The sequence below is a fragment of the Pseudophryne corroboree genome, chromosome 10 (assembly GCF_028390025.1).
Source record: "Pseudophryne corroboree isolate aPseCor3 chromosome 10, aPseCor3.hap2, whole genome shotgun sequence".
Classification (NCBI taxonomy): Eukaryota; Metazoa; Chordata; class Amphibia; order Anura; family Myobatrachidae; genus Pseudophryne; species Pseudophryne corroboree.
In genome coordinates, this window is record NC_086453.1 from 234,615,004 (window position 1) to 234,632,265 (window position 17,262).

General features: G+C 46.4%; 1 protein-coding gene and 1 long non-coding RNA gene across 11 annotated transcripts in view; one reads left to right on the forward strand and one right to left on the reverse strand.

Moving 5' to 3' along the window:
* Window positions 1-17,262, forward strand: part of TTLL10 (tubulin tyrosine ligase like 10) — a 388,939-nt gene that overhangs the window by 340,109 nt on the left and 31,568 nt on the right. For all 10 annotated transcript variants that reach the window (XM_063943164.1, XM_063943155.1, XM_063943157.1 and 7 more), the window contains 3 exons: window positions 2,071-2,242; window positions 15,037-15,177; window positions 16,230-16,346. In XM_063943164.1, the coding sequence (XP_063799234.1) occupies window positions 2,071-2,242; window positions 15,037-15,177; window positions 16,230-16,346 (430 nt within the window). The remainder of the gene's footprint in view (window positions 1-2,070; window positions 2,243-15,036; window positions 15,178-16,229; window positions 16,347-17,262) is intronic.
* Window positions 2,010-17,115, reverse strand: LOC134966427 (uncharacterized). Its single transcript, XR_010188646.1, has 2 exons — window positions 16,963-17,115; window positions 2,010-2,710 (listed from the first exon to the last, which is right to left on the reverse strand). It is a non-coding gene; the product is annotated as an uncharacterized LOC134966427 (long non-coding RNA).

Below are 17,262 nucleotides of genomic sequence, written 5' to 3' on the forward strand. Positions count from 1 at the left end.
ATATATATATCTTTATTTCTTCTTCTATTTTTGAATTTGCAGCCCAGTTCAAACTGTAGTGTAAAGCGCACCAAACAGTACAAACAATAGAAGTACAGTGTATATATATATATATATATATATATATATTTTTTTTTTTTTTTTCTATTTTTGAACTTGCAGCTCGGTTCAAACCGCGTGGAATCACAAGGCTTACAGAACAACGCACTAAGGCAAAGCACACAAAACAGTAGATTTTACAGCAGAGTACAGCACAGCATACAGCAGTGCCATGAATGGCTGTCAGTTAGTGCCCTTTTAGAGTGCAGTTAATGACTGTGACACTCTGCACCTAGTTTATTCCCTTTTTCCTGCCCAGACCCATGAACCCCATGATGCAGTCTAGTTTATTTCATTCCCTTACATTTTAACAGGCCATCGTCAGGTGAGAAGATGCCACCACTGCCACTGCAGCCTCCTCTGATGTAAATGCCGCTGCTGAGTGCACTAGCCTGCGCTCAGACTGCCTCCCTGAATGTACACTGCAGGATGACAACCGCTACCCACAAACCCGCAGTGGCCGGCCTTGAAGTAACATGACGTCACGCATCATGACGTTGTGATGTCTCCCATGCAGGCTCTGCCCCCGCCACTTCCAGACTTGTGCATGCACAGTCCAGATTTTCACGGAGGGACACTGAAAAATTGGGAGGACTAGCAAGATTTGCAGGGCAACAGAAAACTCAATAAAAAAAACATGAGCCTCCCGATGAATGCGGGAGGGTAGGCAAGCCTGCACAATCCTGGGATGGCGTGACAGTCCCCAGAAATTGGGACTGTTCTACCGGAATCTTCTTGAGAGCTATCTAATTAATTCACCCTATTTTAAACCTAAATAGGTAGGATTGGGATTCGTGGCCCAGAAGAACTTTAGGTCACATGGAAGTTCTGGATTTTTCTTTTCCCACTTATGAGGGTCCTAAACAAGAGACCAAATAGTTTTGAGATTGCCCTCACACTGATGGTCCATCCTGCACCTAGGTAAGTGGTGCATAAAGCCTACCATGGGCCTATGATGCAACTTGAAGCATAGGCCATACTCCATTGCAAATGAAGCAGTCGTGGAGGTTAGTACAGGTAGATGGTGGAAAGTTATATGCACCCTTATCATTGTGATCCCATAGCCGCTCAGCAGAACCAGTGTTCAAATTTATGTACTCAGTGCCGCTTTATAGAGGTGCACTATAAATTAAGATATAAAAGGAGATTTCTGTTTATATGTGTCAAATCATATATTCTAAATTTCTAACATTTATTTTTGCTAGCAGGAGCAACCACTCCCACGTAGAGTACAAGGCAGGTGGAAGTACTCCCTGCTCTCTCCATGGTGTGACAAGACCAGGGAAGATCTCTGTCCCCTGCCTGGCTCAGTGAGATGCTTTCCACTTTAAATACAATGGATGCCATGCCATAGCCTGGAGTCAGTTGTTATGAGAAGAAGGGCTTAGAAGTTGAAAAGGGAGAGAGGAAGGAAGAATAGAATAAAAGCAAACATAAATAAAAAAGCAGCATAAATAAAAATTAAATAGACAAATTATAACTTGAGGAATGAAGTTAATGTTCTCCTTGACGGGCATATTTAATTTATTTATCCATATTATTTTCACTAGAATAATGTGAAAAAGGGGGTTTTCACACCCTTTTCACATTATTTTAGTATCACCTAATTTACAAAAGGACAATTGGAGGAGAATTGGCAAAATTATCCATATCCGATCCTAAAAACGCATATCCAGTTACAAGAATGGGAAATGCGATCTGCTTACTTCAAATATACAAATAAAAGGGTTTAGTGTAGTTTTTCACACACACACACACACACACACACACACACACACACACACACACACACCTCCAAAAGCCCTTTCCGTTTATACTAAAATACTTTGAAGAGTGTGAAAATAATTTTGTGTGCCAGTTAGACTATATTCAGTCTAAGTTGTGTAAAACTGAGGTGGTTGCATGTTAACACATGTTGCAAAAATTATTTTAATAGTATCAATTAAAATAATATGGGTGCTTGCATTACAGATATATACCAAACCCTTTGCTTCTGGAAGGAAAGAAGTTTGACATTCGTTCCTACCTGCTCATAGCTTCTACTGTGCCCTATTTTGTATTCTTTCGCCATGGCTATGTCCGTCTGACCTGTAACACCTATGATCTAAAATCTGATGATCTCACAGGTCACCTGACCAACCAGGTATGTGGTATGCTCTAATGTCAGGTTATTGCCCTTTCCTTTAGTATAATGCACATTGTATGCCATGTAACTACCTGAGTTGATCTTGCATGTATGTGTATGTCATGTTCGTAAAATACCTTACTTTAACATGCTATGGGGCAATTTACCTAAATACCAAATATACAGTTCTGATTTTATTTCATATTCATTCAAATTGGAGGGTGTGGAGGACTGCAGAGGCATGATGGCCTGACAGCTGTGTCCTGTTATGCTTGTATCTGTTTCCTCTCCTGAAGCCTTCTGACACGCTATATGGCAGTGCAAGGGCAAGTAACCCTCAGCCTCTCTCACATGTGTTTCATACAGTGACTATGCACTGTATAACTTGATAATGTATAAAGGAAACAATCTTTCAGTGCTGGCTCTCTGGAGTTGCCAGGAGGCATCTGACCTCCTGATCACCTTGCCAGGCTGCCCGTGTCATATCTGGAAATATAATGTGTATTATAATGTGTATATAATATACAGTATACAGTACTTAGATGAAGTCTAACACACACTATCACAGAGTTTCTAGAAAAACTGGAAAAAAGATCCATCTTTCATGAATGTAAAAAGTGCAGCCATTGCCCACATTCAGTGCAGGCTGAATTATGTGAGTTATTATTATTAAGTTATGTATAACATACATATTACGCAGACAATATTGTATTATCCACATCTGTCCTTACCCCACCGGAGCTTACAATCTATGTCAGGGTTAACTTTGTCAGAAACCAATTGGGTTACCTGGGGGGAAATGTATTAGACACTTATTTTGAAAAAATTGCCAGCTCCTGGTAAGTTTTAAGGCGCAGTGATAGATGGCAACGAGAGGAAAAGTGAACAGCAATCTGCCATAATCACTCTCACTGGATGCAAGCGGCCCTCCTGATTTCTGCAATATCAAATATACAACTCATCAGTTGTAACAGTCTACATCTTGTAAATTCACACCATGCCATTTACGGCTTCCAGTAGCTTTGGGCATTACTGTACCTCACAGAAGGCTGATTCTGCTTGTAGCATATGGATGTGGGAGAAGAATCAGTATACCGTAACTGGCTGATAAATGTACAATACCAGCTGCTTCTTAGTGTCATCTAGTCAACCCCAGTGAAGTCATACAATATTCAAGAATAAAACTACAGCCACACTGAAACATTTACATACAATTCTTTACATATTGGCAATAAATATGATATTTGCATTTCCTCTTAAGCAGCCTTAAAACACTAGATTTACAGACTCCAACATATAGTTTCTGTACAGCATATCACTATACAACTGTATTTTACACAACCTTTAAAATGTATTCTTCTTTTAGTTTGAAAATTTTAACAATGACAATTTGTAAAGATCATCTGGGTTTCTTCTTTATGTTTATGATGTCTTTTAAGTATGTCAACAGTATTTTGTGCAAATTGTCTTTTTCTTTACTCGATTAACTTATTTTGGCCATTAAAAAGTCTTGTCTAAAAATGAGCTTTGGGTCTGACATGAGAAATAATAGTTTCATCTGGAGTCTCATTGGAGTGAGATGATGATGATGATGATGATGATATAACATTTTTGGTTGTCAGCAGTGGTGCAAGTAGAAAAAATGTCTTAGTGGTACTGTGTGCGCGCCAAAAAATGGGTGAGGTCACATGCTACACGGGATGTGACCAATGAAAATGGGGGCATGATACACATATGGGGGGCCAGATACACATGTGACCCAAGTAGTGCCAGATACACATATGTCCCCACAGTGCCAAATATGCCCCCACAGTGCCAAATATGCCCCCACAGTGTCAGATACACATATGCTCCCACAGTGCCAGATACGCCAAGACCATACCAGATACACATATGCCCACAGCAGTGCCAGATATGCTTCTACAGTGCCAGATATGCCCCCACAGTGCCAGATACAAATATGCCCCCAGAGTGCCATATACAAATATACCCCCACAGTGCCAGATACACATATTCCCCACAGTGCCAGATACACAAATGCCCCCACAGTGCCAGATACACAAATGCCCCCACAGTGCCAGATACTCTAATGCCCCCACAGTGACGGATACACATATGCCCCCACAGTGACAGATATGCCCTCCAGTGCCAGATACACATATGTCCCCATGCCAGATAGATACGCCCCCCAGTGCCAGATATTTATATGCCCCCACAGTGCCAGATAGATACGCCCCCACAGTTCCAGATAAACATATGCCCCCACAGTGCCAGATACGCCACCACTGTGGCAGATACACATATGCCCCCATCAGTGCCAGATACACATATGCCCCACAGTGCAAGATACACATATGCCCCACAGTGTCAGATACACATGTGCTCCACAGTGCATAGCCCACCTCCCCTCTCCCTTCCCCTGCTGCTCACCCGCTGATGCTGTGTCAGGGGAGGAGAGGAGAGCGTAGCGCGGTTCCTTAGTGCTCAGTTCAACTCCAGTCTCCAGCGGCAGTGTGTATCTTCTCAAATGAGGCGCCGGTTCGTTAGCCAACCAGAGCTCACGGACCGGCAGCCAATCAGGAGCCGCAGCTGCTGGTCAGCGAGCTCTGATTGGCTAACGTACCGGTGCCTCAGTTGAGAAGATACACGCCACCACCGGAGACCTGAGCAGTGAGCACTGAGGGACCACACTGCGCTCTCCTCCCCTGACACAGCAGCGGCTGCAAGCTTGGCGGTCGGCCAGGCGGTACTGCGTACCGACTGGCAATTTCTTACCGGTACGCAGTACCGCCCCGTACCGCCATACTTGCAATACTAGTTGTCAGACCATGATGTGTTTGTAAATTCTCATGTCGGTAAAGATAGTAATACAGGGTGAGGCAAATAAAATCCCAGATTTTAAAATCCAACAACAAAACAAGCATGGTAAATGCTATGCAAAATTTGAGTACATAATCTAAAAGTTCATAGAATACAGTTTATTTGCAATTGGTTTGAATATAATATTGTCATTTCTTCGCGTGTAGCAGCCTTCAGTTCTTGGTCGATGTTTGTAGAACTCAGCTGTCAGATGGCCTCGTTGGCTATGTAGAGGCCCTTCACGAAGCTGATGAAGATTGCAGGGGCACATTGGCCATATTGCTCACCAGGAAGATTCCTGGTAGGCCGACGTGTCTGTGTGGCCTGTTTTGTCACATACCCTCCTCACATGACAGATAGCCCACTTCACTCAGTACACTGCATTGTCCCCATTAATTCTGTTATCCCATCTCTGCAGTACAGCTACTCTGCCATCCAGTTATGTGCCATGGCTACATGTTATTTTATACCTTTTGTGCTGCCCATGTCTGGCAACTTGAAAATACACTGTGTTCCATGCACTTTTAGATTATGTACTAACATTTTTAATGACATTTACTATGCCTTTTTAGTTAACCTTTAAAGTCTGGGAGTTTTTTGGCATACATGCAGTATTGTCATGTTCGTGGCCATGTATTGCTGAGTAGGGATAATGACACTATAGAGTAATGCTGGTGTTCTGGAATAACCTTCCAGTTAACAGCTGGCAGAGCATGCTGGGGATTGTAGTTTCCCAACACCTGGTGAGCCACAGGTTGTCCAGGCCTGCTTTTGAGTGTAACGTAGATGAATTATGGTATTATTCACAGTTTATGTCACTTTGGGAAGGGTAATGGCCAGTGGCGTAACTACTGCCCCCGCAGTCCTCGCGGTGGCTTGGGGGCGAGGGGCTGCGGGGGCACCACTGACTTTGCACAGATTGACATGTGGACGAGCGTCCGCATGTCAATCTGCGGTCTCCTTCCCTCCGCTGCTGTAAGGAGGGACACGGAGCGCACAGCGCGCGCCTCTCCTGTGTCCCTCCCTGGCTCTCCGGCCGGTCTAATAAAGGAAGTGCCGTTCGTGAGCTCTGATTGGCTCACGAACTGGCACTTCCTTTATTAGACCGGCCGGAGAGCCAGGAGGGACACGGGAGAGGTGCGCGCTGTGCGCTCCGTGTCCCTCTAACACAAAGGGGGGGGGGGCAGGCACTGTGGGGGAATATATGGCACTGGGGGCATATTCCTGGCACTGTGGGGGAATATCTGGCACTGGGGGCATATACCTGGCACTGTGGGGGAATATACCTGGCACTGTGGGGGAATATCTGGCACTGGGGGCATATACCTGGCACTGCGGGGGAATATTTGGCACTGGGGGGAGCAGGCACTGAGGGGACATATGTGGCACTGTGGGGGAATATCTGGCACTGGGGGCATATACCTGCCACTGTGGGGAGCAGGCACTGAGGGGGCATATGTGGCACTGTTGGGGAATATTTGGCACTGGGGGGAGCAGGCACTGAGGGGGCATATGTGGCACTGTGGGGGAATATCTGGCACTGGGGGCATATACCTGGCACTGTGGGGGAATATATGGCACTGGGGGGAGCAGGCACTGAGGGGGCATATGTGGCACTGGGGGGGGGGTATATTTGGCACTGGGGGCATGTACCTGGCACTGTGGGGGAATATCTGGCACTGGGGGCATATACCTGGCACTGTGGGGGAATATCTGGCACTGGGGGGAGCAGGTACTGAGGGGGCATATGTGGCACTGGGGGGGTATATTTGGCACTGGGGGCATGTACCTGGCACTTTGGGGGAATATCTGGCACTGGGGGCATATACCTGGCACTGTGGGGGAATATCTGGCACTGGGGGCATATGTGGCACTGGGAGCACGGCCCTAGCAACAAGCACTACCCCCTAGCAACGAGCATGACACCCAGTGCATGAAACCCCTGGCAACGAGCATGACACCTAGTGCATGAAACCCCTGGCAACGAGCATGACACCCTGAGCATGAAAACCCCTGGCACCGTGCATGGAACCAAGAGCATGAAACCCCTGGCAACGAGCAGGTAATTTAAAAGTAATTAGAAGCCTTACTGTAGAACTTAATGTGTAATGGGCATTACGGTGTGTGGCATAATGTATCACGGACATTGCGGTGTGTGTCATAATGTGTCAGGCATTACGGTGTGTTGTATACTATATCACGGGCATTGTGGTATGTGGTATAATCAGAGCCGGATTAAGACCATGGGGGGCCCGGGGTACTTAAGACAGTGGGGCCCTTATTCAAAGGGGGGGGGGGGTGTATATATATATATATATATATATATATATACACACACACACACACACACCACACATATATATATATATTCACACACATATATATATATATTCACACACATATATATATATATATATATATATCTATATACATACACCCACACGTGTGTGTGTGCAGTATATATATATATATATATATTATATACACACACATTTATATATACACATATATATATATAATAAGAATTTACTTACCGATAATTCTATTTCTCGGAGTCCGTAGTGGATGCTGGGGTTCCTGAAAGGACCATGGGGAATAGCGGCTCCGCAGGAGACAGGGCACAAAAAGTAAAGCTTTACGATCAGGTGGTGTGTACTGGCTCCTCCCCCTATGACCCCCCTCCAAGCCTCAGTTAGGATACTGTGCCCGGACGAGCGTACACAATAAGGAAGGATTTATGAATCCCGGGTAAGACTCATACCAGCCACACCAATCACACCGTACAACCTGTGATCTAAACCCAGTTAACAGTATGATAACAGAGGAGCCTCTGAAAGATGGCTCCCTACAACAATAACCCGATTTAGGTAACAATAACTATGTACAATTATTGCAGATAATCCGCACTTGGGATGGGCGCCCAGCATCCACTACGGACTCCGAGAAATAGAATTATCGGTAAGTAAATTCTTATTTTCTCTATCGTCCTAGTGGATGCTGGGGTTCCTGAAAGGACCATGGGGATTATACCAAAGCTCCCAAACGGGCGGGAGAGTGCGGATGACTCTGCAGCACCGAATGAGAGAACTCCAGGTCCTCCTTAGCCAGGGTATCAAATTTGTAGAATTTTACAAACGTGTTCTCCCCCGACCACGTAGCCGCTCGGCAGAGTTGTAATACCGAGACCCCTCGGGCAGCCGCCCAAGAAGAACCCACCTTCCTTGTGGAGTGGGCTTTTACCGATTTTGGCTGTGGCAGGCCTGCCACAGAATGTGCAAGCTGAATCGTACTACAAATCCAGCGAGCAATAGTCTGCTTAGACGCAGGAGCGCCCAACTTGTTGGGAGCATATAGTATAAACAGTGAGTCAGATTTCCTGACTCCAGCTGTCCTTGAAATGTATATTTTTAAAGCTCTGACAACGTCCAACAACTTGGAGTCCTCCAAGTCGCTTGTAGCCGCAGGCACTACAATAGGCTGGTTCAGATGAAATGCTGACACCACCTTAGGGAGAAAATGTGGACGAGTCCGCAGTTCTGCCCTGTCCGAATGGAAAATCAGATATGGGCTTTTGTAAGATAAAGCTGCCAGTTCTGACACTCTCCTGGCCGAAGCCAGGGCTAGTAGCATGGTCACTTTCCATGTGAGATATTTCAAATCCACATTTTTTAGTGGTTCAAACCAATGAGATTTGAGAAAGTCCAAAACAACATTGAGATCCCACGGTGCCACTGGAGGCACCACAGGGGGCTGTATATGCAGTACTCCCTTAACAAAGGTCTGGACTTCAGGAACTGAAGCCAATTCTTTCTGGAAGAAAATCGACAGGGCCGAAATTTGAACCTTAATAGATCCCAATTTGAGACCCATAGACAATCCTGATTGCAGGAAATGTAGGAATCGACCCAGTTGAAATTCCTCCGTCGGAGCACTCCGATCCTCGCACCACGCAACATATTTTCGCCAAATGCGGTGATAATGTTGCGCGGTTACTTCCTTCCTTGCTTTAATCAAGGTAGGAATGACTTCTTCCGGCATGCCTTTTTCCTTTAGGATCCGGCGTTCAACCGCCATGCCGTCAAACGCAGCCGCGGTAAGTCTTGAAACAGACAGGGACCCTGCTGAAGCAAGTCCCTTCTCAGAGGTAGAGGCCACGGATCCTCCGTGATCATCTCTTGAAGTTCCGGGTACCAAGTCCTTCTTGGCCAATCCGGAACCACTAGTATCGTTCTTACGCCTCTTTGCCGTATAATTCTCAATACTTTTGGTATGAGAGGCAGAGGAGGAAACACATACACCGACTGGTACACCCAAGGCGTTACCAGCGCGTCCACAGCTATTGCCTGCGGGTCTCTTGACCTGGCGCAATACCTGTCCAGTTTTTTGTTGAGGCGAGACGCCATCATGTCCACCATTGGTCTTTCCCAACGGGTTACAAGCATGTGGAAAACTTCTGGATGAAGTCCCCACTCTCCCGGGTGAAGGTCGTGTCTGCTGAGGAAGTCTGCTTCCCAGTTGTCCACTCCCGGGATGAACACTGCTGACAGTGCTATCACATGATTCTCTGCCCAGCGAAGAATCCTTGCAGCTTCTGCCATTGCACTCCTGCTTCTTGTGCCGCCCTGTCTGTTTACATGGGCGACTGCCGTGATGTTGTCCGACTGTATCAACACCGGTTTTCCCTGAAGCAGAGGTTCTGCCTGGCTTAGAGCATTGTAGATTGCTCTTAGTTCCAGAATGTTTATGTGAAGAGACGTTTCCAGGCTCGACCACACGCCCTGGAAGTTTCTTCCTTGTGTGACTGCTCCCCAGCCTCTCAGGCTGGCGTCCGTGGTCACCAGGATCCAATCCTGTATGCCGAATCTGCGGCCCTCCAATAGATGAGCACTCTGTAACCACCACAGAAGAGATACCCTTGTCCTTGGAGACAGGGTTATCCGCTGGTGCATCTGAAGATGCGACCCTGACCATTTGTCCAGCAGATCCCTCTGGAAAATTCTTGCGTGGAATCTGCCGAATGGAATTGCTTCGTAAGAAGCCACCATTTTTCCCAGGACTCTTGTGCATTGATGTACAGACACCTTTCCTGGTTTTAGGAGGTTCCTGACAAGTTCGGATAACTCCTTGGCTTTTTCCTCCGGGAGAAAAACCTTTTTCTGAACCGTGTCCAGAATCATCCCTAGGAACAGCAGACGTGTTGTCGGAATTAACTGGGATTTTGGAATATTCAGAATCCACCCGTGCTGCTTTAGCACTTCTTGAGACAGTGCTAATCCCATCTCTAGCTGTTCTCTGGACCTTGCCCTTATTAGGAGATCGTCCAAGTATGGGATAATTAATACGCCTTTTCTTCGAAGAAGAATCATCATCTCGGCCATTACCTTGGTAAAGACCCGAGGTGCCGTGGACAATCCAAACGGCAGCGTCTGAAACTGATAGTGACAGTTCTGTACGACGAACCTGAGGTACCCCTGGTGTGAGGGGTAAATTGGAACGTGGAGATACGCATCCTTGATGTCCAAGGATACCATAAAGTCCCCTTCTTCCAGGTTCGCTATCACTGCTCTGAGTGACTCCATCTTGAACTTGAACTTTTTTATGTACAGGTTCAAGGATTTCAGATTTAGAATAGGTCTTACCGAGCCATCCGGCTTCGGTACCACAAATAGAGTGGAATAATACCCCTTTCCTTGTTGTAAAAGAGGTACCTTGACAATCACCTGCTGAGAGTACAGCTTGTGAATGGCTTCCAAGACCGTCACCCTGTCGGAGGGGGACGTTGGTAAAGCAGACTTCAGGAAACGGCGAGGTGGATCCGTCTCTAGTTCCAACCTGTACCCCTGAGATATTATCTGCAGGATCCAGGGATCTACCTGCGAGTGAGCCCACTGCGCGCTGAAATTCTTGAGACGACCGCCCACCGCCCCCGAGTCCGCTTGGGAAGCCCCAGCGTCATGCTGAGGCTTTTGTAGAAGCGGGGGAGGGCTTCTGTTCCTGGGAAGGAGCTGCCTGTTGCAGTCTCTTCCCCCTTCCTCTGCCTCGTGGCAGATATGAATATCCCTTTGCTCTCTTGTTTTTAAAGGAACGAAAGGGCTGCGGTTGAAAAGTCGGTGTCTTTTTCTGTTGGGGAGTGACTTGAGGTAAAAAGGTGGATTTCCCGGCTGTAGCCGTGGCCACCAAATCCGATAGACCAACACCAAATAACTCCTCCCCTTTATACGGCAAAACTTCCATATGCCGTTTTGAGTCCGCATCACCTGACCACTGTCGCGTCCATAAACTTCTTCTGGCCGAAATGGACATAGCACTTACCCGTGATGCCAGTGTGCAAATATCCCTCTGTGCATCACGCATATAAAGAAATGCATCCTTTATTTGCTCTAAAGACAGTAAAACATTGTCCCTATCCAGGGTATCAATATTTTCAATCAGGGACTCTGACCAAGCTACCCCAGCACTGCACATCCAGGCTGTCGCTATAGCTGGTCGTAGTATAACACCTGTATGTGTGTATATACTTTTTTGGATATTTTCCATCCTCCTATCTGCTGGATCTTTAAGTGCGGCCGTCTCAGGAGAGGGTAACGCCACTTGTTTTGATAAGCGTGTGAGCGCCTTGTCCACCCTAGGAGGTGTTTCCCAGCGCGCCCTAACCTCTGGCGGGAAAGGGTATAAAGCCAATAACTTCTTTGAAATTAGCAGTTTTTTATCTGGGGCAACCCACGCTTCATCACACACCTCATTTAATTCATCTGATTCAGGAAAAACTATAGGTAGTTTTTTCACACCCCACATAATACCCTGTTTTGTGGTACCTGTAGTATCAGCAATATGTAACGCCTCCTTCATTGCCAAAATCATATAACGTGTGGCCCTACTGGAAAATACGGTTGATTCGTCACCGTCGCCACTGGAATCAGTGCCTGTGTCTGGGTCCGTGTCGACCGACTGAGGTAACGGGCGTTTTACAGCCCCTGACGGTGTTTGAGGCGCCTGGACAGGTGCTAATTGATTGTCCGGCCGTCTCATGTCGTCAAACGACTGCTTTAGCGTGTTGACACTATCCCGTAATTCCATAAATAAAGCCATCCATTCTGGTGTCGACTCCCTAGGGGGTGACATCCCCATATTTGGCAATTGCTCCGCCTCCACACCAATATCGTCCTCATACATGTCGACACACACGTACCGACACACAGCAGACACACAGGGAATGCTCTTAAAGAAGACAGGACCCCACTAGCCCTTTGGGGAGACAGAGGGAGAGTTTGCCAGCACACACCAAAAGCGCTATATATGACAGGGATAGCCTTATAATAAGTGCTCCCTGTATAGCTGCTTTAATATATATATTTTTGCCACAATTTTGCCCCCCCTCTCTTGTTTTACCCTGTTTCTGTAGTGCAGTGCAGGGGAGAGCCTGGGAGCCTTCCTGACCAGCGGAGCTGTGTGAGGAAAATGGCGCTGTGTGCTGAGGAGATAGGCCCCGCCCCTTTTTCGGCGGGCTCGTCTCCCGCTCTTTAACGGATTCTGGCAGGGGTTAAATATCTCCATATAGCCCCCGGAGGCTATATGTGAGGTATTTTTTGCCAAAAAATAGGTTTTTCATTGCCTCCCAGGGCGCCCCCCTCCCAGCGCCCTGCACCCTCAGTGACTGCCGTGTGAAGTGTGCTGAGAGGAAATGGCGCACAGCTGCAGTGCTGTGCGCTACCTTAAGAAGACTGAGGAGTCTTCTGCCGCCGATTCTGGACCTTCTTCTCGTTTCAGCATCTGCAAGGGGGCCGGCGGCGAGGCTCCGGTGACCATCCAGGCTGTACCTGTGATCGTCCCTCTGGAGCTAATGTCCAGTAGCCAAAGAAGCCAATCCATCCTGCACGCAGGTGAGTTCACTTCTTCTCCCCTAAGTCCCTCGTTGCAGTGATCCTGTTGCCAGCAGGACTCACTGTAAAATAAAAAACCTAAGCTAAACTTTTCTAAGCAGCTCTTTAGGAGAGCCACCTAGATTGCACCCTTCTCGGCCGGGCACAAAAATCTAACTGAGGCTTGGAGGGGGGTCATAGGGGGAGGAGCCAGTACACACCACCTGATCGTAAAGCTTTACTTTTTGTGCCCTGTCTCCTGCGGAGCCGCTATTCCCCATGGTACTTTCAGGAACCCCAGCATCCACTAGGACGATAGAGAAATATATATTATATACACACACACACATATTTATATATACACATATATATATATATATTTATATATATATTAAAACCCAGTACATAATGTAAATTACGCAGCCTTACGTTTTTTTTAGGAGTTTGAGAGCTGGCTAGCCTGGCTGAGAAAGGGTGCTGGGCTGGCTGCTGCCTCCACGGAGTCCTCACGCGGCTGTCCTCCCTACTCCTTCCCTGCAGCCTGCGCGCCCAGCGGCAGCCAATGTCTGAGCCGCAGGCTGCTGCTGCTCCTCACGTTATTGGACAGCTGAGCCGTCGCTCAGCTGTCCTTCCATCACAGCCTGTGAAGCCGCCGCCGGGAGCCAGAGCCGCCAGGGACAGGACAGCCCTGCCGCTGCGTGTGTCGCCGGTTCCCGGGAGCGCAGCGCAATACCGCAGATCGGATCTCTGTTCCGATCTGCGGCGGCGACGGGGGGCCCCTTCAAAAAAGGGGGCCTGGGGTACTTATCCCCGGGACCCCCCTCTTAATCCGGCTCTGGGTATAATGTCTCAGGATCATTGTGGTGTGTGTCATACTGTGTCACAGACATTGTATGTGCTATAATGTATCAGGGGCATTGCAGTGTGTAGCATAATGTATAACGGGCATTGCAATTCCTGTCATAATGTGTCACAGGCATTACAGTGTGTGGCATAATGTGTCGGGGGCATTACAGTGTGTGCATATTGTGTCATGTGCATTATTGTGTGTGGCATAATGGCTAAGGCCATTGCAGTATGTGGAATAATGTATACTGGGCATTACTATAAGGAGGAAAATTGAAAAATAATGTAAGGGGCATGAATCAGGATTATTTTTCTTTCCTGTGGTGGCTAACATCTGGGCGTGCAGGTTGCAAAACTGGGGTATAAGGTGCAGGTTGCAGAACTGGGGTATAAGGTAGTCTTTTCCTGCAAAGCCACGCCCCTTTACGTGAAGCCATGCCCATTTCAACGAAGCCACACACCCTTTTTGGTGGCGCGCGCATATTTGTCCCTTTACTAGTGCCAATTATGGGGGGTATGGGGGGCACCGAAGAATTTTTTGGCTTGGGGGAGAAAAATTTCTAGTTACGCCACTGGTAATGGCTTAAAAAGTCAATGAATTGTTGGTGTACCTCTAGGTTATGAAGTGTAACAGAATTATGTCCAGTGGTTACGGTGTATGTTAGTGGCTTATATCTTATTATAGTGTGACAGAACTGTAGAATTATCATGTGCATTGGTCATGTTATGTTGAATGGATGTATTGTCCTAATTTTGTACATAGTAAAATAGGATAATATTATTATGATCAGGTCCACTGATCACGTCATGTTTGGTTAGGAGTATGCGCCTATGGCTGTATAGATGTGATAAATATGCCATTCAGGTATTGTTGGATAGATTTAGTGGCCTACTGTACTGTATATCATTGTTGAATGAGTAATAAACATGTACAGTACATTGGTCGTGCCATTTAGTGTAGATGTAATAGTCAGTATTTTACACAGAACATAAACAGATTTACCTGTCCATCACCAAAGAGGGTCTGGAAATGTTGCACTATTTAGCGTGTGTGTGATTACACTATTATATGTTGCATTGTGCCAGACTACACTGTAAACTGAGTAAGGCAATTTCAATCATTGTATCCAGGGCTTGTTACAATGTTTTATTTAATGTATGCTTACTGTTTGTTAGGGTAGACTGTTGTAGCAAAGTTGTGTACAGTAAATGTGTAACTTTATTTTGGAACTCATTTTTGCTTATTAGTACATGCAGAAGAAAAACCCACTTTATAATGAGTTGAAAGAGGAAACAGTCTGGGGAATGGAAAGATTCAACACCTACGTCAATGAGTTGTTTGCTCCAGTGAAAGGTCTACCCCAAGACTGGGTGCTGAATGTCTTTACGGTGAGACAAAAGAAAATGTTAGCAACGTGTGTGTAACGTAACTCTAGTATAAATACATATCTCCCAACTTCAGGTAAACTACCTGGTTTATGGTTGGCTCAAATTTGAAATGCCACAGCTGTCAATCCATGCCATGCTGCCATCTACTGCCAGGCGCCCTCTCTGTACGGGCCCAGGACAGAAGTCCCAGCAGTGCCCCCCTGATGGCAACCCTGCATCTAGCCTCAATACACCATGCAATGCAAGATGCCTGGCATGAGTGAGCCGACCGGTCCTCTGCAACTCTGCTAATGTCAGGCATCTTCTTTTGACAAAAATGCATCTTAGAGGAGACTATGCTGATTAATGTGATATATGACACTTCTACATTGTGTGTGACGGAGTCTGTATGCAGAGCATAGCTTGTATTGTAAAATAACTGTGGCTACTAAATTGTAGCATTTCGTATGCAGATTCAGAAACTCTGTCGCACACAGATATACAAGTGTCACATATCAAATTGATCAGCACAGTCTTCTTGAGCATCCTAGTCCTAGGCTTTTTGGAGCGACTGTAAGTGCACCCTTGGGGCTTACCACAGGCAGTAATTGAATAGCTCCGGGCTCTTACTCCAGAAATCAAAAGCCTACAGTAGCTTCAGTCTGTAATTGAATATGCTTCTTAAGACCCCCCCATAAAGAACAATGTGTACAGACGATGCTACCAACGATCCAAAGGTTTACGTATTGGATGCTCCCTACATACCGGGCAATCCTGTGCCCGACCACCCGCAAGAAGGTTAATCAATACAGATGCACTTGTTAGCAGAGAGTGAGCTTAGTACACAGAGAACTCATGATACTGGTGAGCTGTTTATCCCAGCCAGCAGAACACATGCAGGTTACAGGACAGATGGCAGAGGTAAGTCACCAAATGATATGATTTTAGTCAGGATTGTGACACAGTGCTGCATATATTAAATGTCATACCCCTCTGCTAGTGCATGTAGGAAGCGCTGTAGAGATGCCGGTCATTAATCTTATGTTGTGTCATTGTCATCCTGTATCTGACAGAGGAGGATGCAGCAGATAATTATACATAGCTTCCTGAGTGTGAAATCAAAGCTGGAGTGCCGACGGGGGTACTTCGACCTTATTGGTTGTGACTTCCTGATCGATGAAGATTTCAAGGTATTGCATAAATACAAACTGTATCCCAGATTTCCTTTCAGTCTTTCATGTAGGAAAATAATAAGCACAGAATAGCTTAAAATGAATGAACAATGCAAAAAATAAATAATGGTCAACTGGTCAAACATACTGTACAGTGCCTTCCTAAAATATTCACACACTTGAAATGGGATGCGGTTACATTGCTGGCAGTCGGGATCCCGGCGGTCAGGATAGCGACGCTGGAATCCCGACCACTGACAATGCCTACATCCAGAATCCCGGCTAACAGGGGCTATTCCCACTTGTGTGTGTCCATGACACCCATAGAGTGGGAATAGAAATATCCAATAAATAGCAGCGCTTAAAATAGGAATGATTGGATTGATACTACTCAAAAATATAACAATTTATTACACCAAAACAAACAATTTCATAATAAAATTCTGTATTCATAAATAGTGCCAGGAAAATAATAATAATACAAAGCTCAATAAACACCTTCTCCGCTCCCTTATGGAAATGTATTTGATCAGACCATTTGGTGTCTGTTCCTGTTAATTACCCCTGGTATGTCCACATGTCTCTGTTGGATGTATATAAACAAAGCACAGGCCGGCAGAATCAGAATAGTTACCAGCAGGGCCGCCATCTGGGGGGTGCTGAGGGCACAGTTGTCCCGGCCCAGCCTCTCTGACAGAGAGAGGAGGACCCGGGATGCTCATGCAGCTGCCTGCCGCCGTCCCTGCCGTTTCGCGGTCGTCACCGCTATTCTGCCGCTGTCCTCCGACCCTTCAGCAGCTCTGTATTGAAAACTTACCTCCCAAAATGGCCGCCGCCACAGGAGACAGTTATTCAAGATACTAGAGGAGCCCTCTAGTATCTTGAATAACTGTCTTCTCTGTGGCGGTGGCCATTTTGAGAGGGACGTTTTCAA